General features: G+C 40.3%; 1 protein-coding gene across 1 annotated transcript; it reads right to left on the reverse strand.

The window, feature by feature from the left end:
- Positions 1-258: 258 nt before the first annotated feature.
- LOC137991387 (uncharacterized) lies at positions 259-9,128 on the reverse strand. The gene is made up of 7 exons (XM_068836481.1): positions 8,136-9,128; positions 7,194-7,422; positions 6,686-6,772; positions 5,128-6,319; positions 3,213-3,358; positions 2,252-2,893; positions 259-533 (listed from the first exon to the last, which is right to left on the reverse strand). Exons 1-7 carry the CDS (start codon positions 9,126-9,128, stop codon positions 259-261), a joined length of 3,564 nt encoding a protein of 1,187 aa, XP_068692582.1.
- Between the last annotated feature and the right edge of the window lie 514 nt (positions 9,129-9,642).

The following is a 9,642-nucleotide window of genomic DNA, read 5'->3' on the forward strand; positions in this document are numbered from 1 at the left end:
GGCCTTGTGAGATTCTTCGAAAAAATCTCCTGCAGAATTTCTTCAGGGATAAACCGTGGAATGGGTCCATTCTGAAGAATACCCAAGGCCATAATAGTTCCAGCAAACTCATATTCTTTGGCCATGAGCTCACAAAGTCCATTTTTAAAAAGTCCTTGCTGTATTTCTTTAAGACAGTCGAAAAAATTCTTTCCTAGGGCCCCCAGCATCATGAGCAATTTCCCCATGGAACGAAACTTCCAGTATGACTCTTGGGTGTCAAAGGTATTGGAATTCCTCTATGGCCGAATTCTTCCAAACATTAAATCTGTCTGTACAGACAAAGTCAGTTTCACCGTCAAGTGGCTGTTCAGGTGAGTTTACATCCAATGGGCGACCCTGCAGAATGAGCATATGGGCACACTTTAGTATCTCCACAGGATTGCCAACATGATCTTTCTCACAGATGCTAATGTACTCTGCCACAGCTGTTTCCAGGTCGACCACCATTACTGCAGTGACTGCATTCAGATTTTCATTGCTGTGTCCTGTGACTGGAAAGAGATCATCACTATTGTCGTCCTGTGGGCAGGCCCTCTATTGGTTGTGGGGTAGATCTGTTTGTGGTTGCCTCCTGCCTGTGGGCCTCGTGGGATGGTCACGAGTCTACTGTGTGTGTGGCTGCTGCCTCTGCCTGTGGGTGTTGTGGTTGTTGTGAGATGGATATGGGTCCAGTACTCTCTGTGTGGTTGCTGACGTGACCATCAGTCAAGCTAATGTTATCTGAACTTTGATTGTCTAGAAGAAAGCCAAAGCCATGTTTCAGTCTGACGTAAATTGCCCCTTGACCAGCCAGTGATTTTACTTGTTCACTGGTTGTGTTAGTCTTCTCCTGTTTGCCTTTAGAAAAACTAGGCCCTTGCTTGCCACGCCTGGATACTTCATCTGTATAGCATCAGACAATGCCTTTCTAATGGCCTGTTCATTATCTTCTGAGCTAAGAGTTATAAAGCCTCTCAATACAGTACTTTCATCCCTCAACATCCAACTATCACAGTGAACACTATCGGAGTAAGCCTCATCTTCATCATCCACCCTCACCAACACAAATTAAAATACCTTCTTTGTTTCAACTTTCGCTCTCTTCGAGTTAACGGGAGCAGAGTAAGTGGACGAAGTGGCTCGAAGACGTTCTCGACTGTTCAAACATGAGTACATTCCTCTGGCGGTAGACTGGTGCATCATTGCTTGAGCTCTAGTGACAGCTTGTCCCACCGATATCATGGCTGTCGAATTCTCAACGAATTATTGAAGAATGATTTTTTTCTTATTTTGGATAAGGAATCACGCAAAATCGATACCGGAAGGAAAGATTGTCGGAAGTCAAAAAGCAAGTACAGCACCTGTCAACAAAGATAAAGTGAAGAAATTCCCTGACCCAGCAATATTTCTTGCGACTTTTGAAGGACAAAATCCCGTCGTTAAGGCTTGAAAATGTATGAACCTTCATAGCACTGGCGTGATGCCATCCGCTTACCTTGAAAATAAAGTCAAAACAAAAATATGTCGGGAGCTTAAATTACAGCCTTTGAAATGAACAATCATTGGTAAAAATCAGAAGTATGATCATGAGGAGCTTTGTGGTCTGAAAGAATCTTATGCAAATTAGCTGGCTGCACATTCAATGTGCAGCCAGCTAATTTGCATAAGTAATTTAAAGCCAAGATTAAACACCTCCTGGTATATTGAGGTGTTGCATGAACGCTCATGGGACTTCGGATATCACCCACAAAACAGTAATTCAAGCTCCGTTACCTAATTGAAAATGACAGCAATTTCCGATTGATGCATTTTTATTATTTTCCAGGTACAACACTAACTGGTCAAACAAGTAAAAAAATTAAATAATTTCACAATCTCACTCAATTAGCAAATATAATTGCCCGAATGGTACATGGTATATCAATGAAAAATGAATTCTTTGCTTCCGAGGAAATGGTTTCAAAAGAAAAATAACTCCTTAAATGCACTCACTTTGAATTAAAACTAACTGCATGTTGATAAAATGTAAGAGAACAGACACGCACTTCGAACAATAACCGAAAAGATTGTAATGCAAGAATAATAAAATCGCCATATTCTGAGATCAACGGATTATTTACAAACTAAATCTTGCGAAGGAAACAAAAATGCCAACCTAACCTAACAAGCATCATGTAAAGCTGCTTTTATTTCTGAGATTGACGGTCTCTTCGCAGCTGGGATGACAAACCGTTCCTAATAAGAGCAATGTTTTCAAACTTTAAAATTTCGTAAACTGTTTTGACCAGGAAAGCAAGTGAGCATACGTCAGTTTCAACCGAAGGTTTCCCTCTTCCGTTGACAAGTTCGGGAGCAATATAACTGTTCTTGTAGTGGTCTCTTAAATGAGATGGCTTAGGGACAGGATTCTTCGCTTTGCTGAATGCTACACTGTTGCCAAAATCAATTATGACCGGGTGATGAAGTTGATCTACGCGTTTTTCTAAAACAACATTGTTGGATTTTAGATCATTATGCACAAATCCACAATTATGAATATGCTCTAAGGCATCCGCTGTGTCATGCAGTATTCTGTTCCAGTTTTTCAGTTCGGAGATGACGCTGTTTTTTGCTGCTTTGTGAACGGTAAGGCTTTGGCCATCTTCCCCATGGAACTTCAGCACAATGCTGACAGGCATTTCTTTCAAGGATACGCCAAATAGAAGTGGGATACCTGGATGATCCGAAATTTGCTGCAGAACTTGTGCCTCGTGCTTTGCCTCTCTTTGTAAAAGGGATAAACGGTTCCTGCTTTCACGAGCACTTCCTTTGTACTCTTTGATGACTACAGAAATGCCGCGGTACGTTCCAGGGTAGCAGTTGCCAAGTGCCACTGCCAATAGAACGAGCCCCCTTGTCTGGAATCAAGTTTGCTGTTGCTAGCTCTTTGAAACCTAGATTCCGTTCGATGCATTTTTCAACTGGTTGCACTAAAATTTCCTTTTGACGTTTGGCTGTTTTCTCCCGACTGGCTGCAGTGCCCGCTTCAATATTCTGGTTAATTTTTCCTCTTTCCTGCTGAAGCGATACCGAAACCATCCTTTTTCCTCGGGGTAGGTATTTCTCACAATCCTCCAGCCTTCTTTTCTTTGGTTGTTCTTTCGGGGCGCGAGGAAGTGCATGTTTTGCACCACGTGTAATTCTTGACTCACCTCGCACAATCTCTTCCTGCGATTTGCTTTTTCTTTTTTTTCTCTTTTTCTTTTGTCGTTGTTCTGAAGATTCTTTCTCACAAGTTTTACGCTTTTTTTTGGGATTCCATGGTTGACCAGGCGAGAACAATGTCAAATGGATATTCCTTTAAAAAACAAAGGGCTTATAGTTGTCCATGCAACAGAAACATCCTTGCGTATTAGTGGTTACTGTAATAACCCACAACAGAAACACAGGAAATAGACACGCCCCTATCATCGTAGCTCGATCAGAATGGCTGATCGAATGGAACATTTACGTTGTGAGGAATGATCCAAAAAGGTCAAAACATTTCACGCGCTTGTTAAGCATTTTGAGAAAAGTCATGTAAACAAATCAATTCCCAAAAGAGCCGTGTTTTTTCATGACGAGGATGTGAACACTCACCGTGAATTCATGAAGGGGTCACATATTTTTTCTCTGTGAGATTGTATTTTTGATTCATTTTATAGCCTGCGCGACCGTTCATCTACCAGTAAAGCACCGAATAATGCTCAAAATTGACAACAGTAGTAGTCTTTTAACGGTTGATGTACATGTAAATTACTAACTAAAAACATACTCAAGTACTGTTTCATGTCCCTATACAGGCAATTGGCAGACACTGGAATACAACATGGTTTCGACAAAATATTTTCAACAGTTGCTGAAAGACCTCAATAACCCACAACCCCATGCTGTCAGGAGTCAGCCACATTGGCGGGTACCCATTTTCAGCTCTTGCATTAGAAAAGTGACGTACCGTTTCTTTGACCTGAGCATGATTAACCATGCTTTAGCGAAACAAAACGTCGTTTCGCTCAAAGAACGAGTAAAGTGGAATGGAGACTCGGAAATATCGGAATCTGATGAAGAGAAAGCTACTCCTATGCAAGCTCTCCTTGCAGCCAAAAGCAAAGCTCATGGATGGGCACCTAAAACCAAGATCACGTGCATAAGTACTTTGGTAGTTGGTATGGCGAGGGTCGCGCTACCCGCGAACTAGACCTAATTTGGTGGCCAAATCTTTACAAGACGGCCCTTTTAGGGAAAATGTGCATACGATTGTATGTGAGTCGTGTGCAAGTGGTATGACTGGAAGATTTCGGCTAAATGGCCATGGTTGTTTCTTACTTTCATGATACAGAAGTTTTTGTTCCAGTTGCTGAAATGTAACCCTAGATGTCTTTTAATTAAAAAAATACACTTCAGTTTGTGAGTCCAGGACAATATCCAGTGCATCTGACATTTAAACTAAATTTGGACACATGGACGCAAATAAAGGCTTTCCATACACAAAAAATCTCATCCTTTTTACAACCAATGTTAATGTTGATCGTGCCAACTGCTTTCTTATGCATGGGTGTCCTGTGGTGCTGGATACCGGCTAGAGTTTGTGCTTGCATGCTCGACAGAAGATTCGGACTATTTACTGTCAGAATTTTTCGTATCACCATTTTCTGATTATCGCCGCAAAGTTTCGTTACTGGTTTTGCACCTCCCTGCACACTTTGCTTTTTCATTCGTTGATGCCGATCTGCAGTTGCGTTCGTCCACTTCCATAACTTCCTTTCGGTAAGTATTCTTTAAACTGTTAATTACATCAAAAGCAGCTTCCCCTTATGCATCAATTATTCTACCATAAAATCTTACATAAAGCTACTGACAGGACATCCCTTCCAACATGGAACCACTGGTAATTAATAGTACGATCTGCCCATTAAGCTATTAAACTGATTAAAACCAGTACATCTTAATTCTGGCTTCATTCTTCTTTTCTTGCCGTTACCAACAAAATTAAGTACATTACAAAATGTTTTTGAGAACTCAACTACCAGTTCAGTAGAAAGGGTTGGAACGAAGTCGGACTGCTATTAACTATCGTCAACCGGAAACCTTAACGTAAACCGCAGGTATACATCATTCACATGAGCACATGATTGATGAACATGAAAGGTTAGGTAATTGTCTTGGACCTGCATCCACTGAAAAAAATCAGTTGGTAGATACAATGTGTCCTTTTTCCCTTGCAAGTAGTACTCTTCAATGTACTTGCTGATGCAAACATCAATAACAAAGCTGTCAATGTACCTTTCTTCTGCAAGTTCAGAGAAAGAAAGGACATCAATAGCTTTGTGGTCACATGCCAGAAGTGAACTTGTTGCTGGTCTGTTCCACAGCACTGACTGAAGAAGTTCAAGTTCTCTCTGTGTGCAATCTACTTCAGCAAGCCATGTAGCTTCTGCAGTCACCTTGTGTTTTGCTTCTGAAATAGCACAAAACCTTTTCAGAATTCTTAAGCTTTGCTCAGAGAACTGGCCTAGCCCTGGAATTACAACACCACATGGATTGTTTCCTTTTTTCCTCTCATTAGAGAGGAGAGTTTCAGCTCTTTCAATGACTGCTTGGCATGGACGTTGACCTACAGTGAAAGGATCTGTAAATGCTGAACCACTATCTGTGACATGACCAAGCAGAAGGGACAACGAACCTCCAGGAGAAGATACTGGGGGAATTAATGAGGCTAGTGAGGCTAATTGACCTCTAGTGGCTACTGTAAATATGGCATATGATAGCTGTTCTTGAATGCCATCTCTGGGGCTGTTTGCCTGCCCAGTATCATCGTCTTCCACGAGAATGGATGCTGCAGATTTGGTGGATGATAGCTGTTGTTGATAGCCATTGCTGGGCCCATTTGCCACCTCAATGCCATCCTCACCAAGAACGATAACCCTGTCTTGACTAGTTTCACTTCCAAGGATCATCTTTTTAGGAGAAGGGAAAGTGTTCATCAATGTACGATGTTTGGGAATAAAACCTTTTGCAGGTGCATCTTTTTCTGCTGCTGCTTGTTGCTTTAAATAAGTACTCTGCCACTGGTCATGACTGTAATCAATTAGAGTTGATAGAATTTGCTTATCAACACTTGTCCCCTTGTCTTTATCATAAACACACCCCAAGAAGTCTTCACCAAATAGTTGAGTGAACAAATTGTCTATTACAAAAATCCAATTTCGATGCTCCCGGGACCAGTTTCTCGTGTCAATTGCCTTCCACCCACAGCCACGAAAGGAAAACTTTTTCTTTCCTTAAGCAAAAGTAATAAAGCATTGTCATGCATAATATGAGAAAGTCAACTCAAAATGCTTAGGTGTAAATTCAATACTGAATGATCATGGTATACTTTCTAAAGTACAAATTGTACATGGAAAGTGAGTGAATGACTTTGACAATCTTAAAAAGTTTTGAAATTTTTTAATCAGTTATAATGTGTGCTGGGGAACAGAGCAGGAATTGAACCCAGTACCCAAGGATTGCAAGTTCACTGAGTACTCCAAGCACTCAGCTACATTCCCTCAACGAGGAACCTTGTGTGTCCCAGATAAAAATAAAATGTAATATTTTTGTCAACTGCAGAATTTAGAGAATATACATGTACACACTGTTAACTCACCAAACACAATGCAGTTCTTGGCTTCACGAAACGCGTATCTTAATGACAACAGCATGGTTGAAAACCAATGGGTAAGAATGTGATCCACTGAAATAATATAAAATAAACAGATATAATAATAATAATAATAATAATGACAATGACAATGACAATGACAATGACAATGACAATGACAATGACAATAACAATTATTATTATTATTATTATTATTATTATTATTAACTACATATATTTGAAATCTACAGCACCAGCAAAAAGCAAAATTTCTTGCTTTTTAGGGCATCTTTGTAAAGGGACTTTCACTTACAGTGTAATAGATGGAAAGAGATTCAAAGACCAGTAGGCTTACACAACAATCAAACTTTGATTTGTTGTATTATCGGTTTACCAGCTTCTACAGTACAGGGTAATGTCTGCAATAGTTATTAACAAAGAATAACTTTAACTGTAAGAAAGGAGGGAGAATAATGAATTAAGTTAGCATAGTTTGACGTTCAACTATACTTACGTGACTGCCCTGGTGCAGTTGAGTCATGATTGGTTGCCTTTGAGTACAAATTGCGATGTAGTTTGTGAGATGCCTCAAAACCTTGTCCACAATACTTGTGCAGTGAGCGAAAATGGCGCAGTAACATTGAACTGTGGTCAATTACCAAGTGGCCATAATCTCCTGTGCCAAGATGCATGCCAAATAATTTCTTCAAAAGGAATCCCCACTGCTTGCACTGTTTATTTTTCTTTAATTGCATAATGTCTGAATCAGTATGTGCAGTATGCAAATATCTGTTTTGTTATTATTGCACGCTTCTTGATTTGTGTTCCGGGTTATAAACTTGAAGTGACTCACACAACACACAATTCTGGGGGTGTTACGGGTATGGAATACATTAAGTGATTTAGGACACAAACTATCACTGGCTATCATCTATAATTTGAAAATGACATTCTCCCTTGTTGGATATGAGATTGATAATTGCTATTTACCATCTCGTATCCAATGCGGGCTCGTGGAATAATTATTAATATTGTTTTCAATGATTTGCCACTTTCATTTTCTAAAGGTAAAAGGATGGCGAATATTGAACTATTTAGGAAGGGGTTATATTTGATAATAAAGGATATTTGACTTAAGGAGTAGGACAGGTTTTTTAGCTGTGACTTTTATGGCAGTGATACCTGGTTGTCACATGGTAAGATAAGATATTGTTAACACTGTATTGTTCACTACAAAACTAATAAAAGTATTTTTTGTTTTGTTTTATTTTATTTTATTTTATTTTATTATTATTTTTTTTTTGGGGGGGGGGGGGGGGCCATAGGCTATAATTTTTGTTCTGATCTGCATGAATTCAGGTCTACTCTTGCCAAGGCCCGTAGCAGTCCCAAAAGCAGCAAATTAAACCTTCACTAGGATTTTATCAATAAAGTAAGCTTATATGAGGTCACTTACCCCACTTCTTCCAAGCTGCGTAAGGTTGAGAAGAGTTTGCCAGGCTGCATCCGGTAATCTTGCTTGCAATTTAAAATAGAGCAAGACCCAATCAGGCACTCGCATACTCTCCAATAGTCGCTGATAGGTTGGCGGTAAGAGGAGCTCTGTTACCCTTTTCTTAGCTCCTCGAGCATCCATCACTAAATTAACCACTTCGGATATCATTTCTGAGACCTTTCCTTTCTCTTCATCAGTACCATAAAGAAAACTGTTCCCTAATATACAGGAAAGGGTCTCATGATACTTCGCCAACACACCGTCTACCTCTGCGCTAACTTTTCTGCATTCGCTGGCGACCTTCCTCTTTTTTAACGTTGGACCAAGTGGGCTACTCAAGGTCTCCTCTATAACACTGCTGCAGCAGCTGCTGGTGTTGCTGCTGTCACTGCTGCTTTCTTTTTGAGAACAAGACGGAGAAGAGGCTGCTAAAGGAGGAGAGGAAGGCAAGAATGAATTGAGATATTCGTTATTCTTCTGTAGTTCCTGCATCTCGAACTCAAGCTCGCCGATTCTTGCCTTACATTTTTTCAGTTCGTGGTCATGGGAGCTTTTCCCGCCTAAAGTGTCCGACAGTTCACAGTCGAGCGCAATTCGATTCACTGCATCAACAACAGCAGAAATTTTGTTCGATCTCACAAAGCCATCTGCAGGAAATTCTCGCTGTCTAAGCAGTCCAGCGCAGAGACCAAATGTAGATGCGACATACAAGTTGTTTGGTTGTCTGGTGTGGAACAAACAACTCGCATTGGCGGGCTTCAGATCTGCTGGCGGCACAGAACGTATTTCGTCGGGGAATCGACGAAAAATGTCGCTCTTTGAAAAAGCGTTGGGCCTGATCCCACATAAACTTTTTGTTACGACATACCAGTGCTTTCCAGGGTCGAGATCGCGTCCCGTAACTCTTGAAAGCGACCAAGGATAAGCAGATCGATCGCAGACGTCAGGGTCCATGATAAAATCGCGCCAAATGCTTCAGATCCAAAATTCATTGTGTTTTCTAAATTGAATTTCGCGCTCACGTTAAGTATAATGAACACTTCTTAAATTTCATTTGACAAGTGAAACATGTACAACTTGTCAACATTGCGTGCGTGATACTTGAGTGTTCAAGTGATCTGGGCCCGATAAGCTACGTCACAATAAAAAGCGTGCGGTGTTTTAACACAGACATTTCGACGAAAACCGTCAGTGTTAACTTTAAATCAGTTTTCCGGCTGAGTTAAGGGGCATCAAGTGAATCTGATATACGACATTCTTTCTTTAAAAAAAAAACAGCAACAAATACGTGAAGAACTGTTCATTCTTTCGCTATTTAAGCTTAGAAGCTATATCTGGGGCGGGCATTCAAATAATCGTTCTTGAGGTATTTACAGTAAACGATATTTGATTTTAACACTACCGTTTTGCGATTTTTACTGCTTTGTTTATTTTGTCTCTTTCGCAAGTGCGTTTGGCTCCAATGTTG

Source organism: Montipora foliosa, chromosome 2 (assembly GCF_036669935.1).
Source record: "Montipora foliosa isolate CH-2021 chromosome 2, ASM3666993v2, whole genome shotgun sequence".
NCBI lineage: Eukaryota > Metazoa > Cnidaria > Anthozoa > Scleractinia > Acroporidae > Montipora > Montipora foliosa.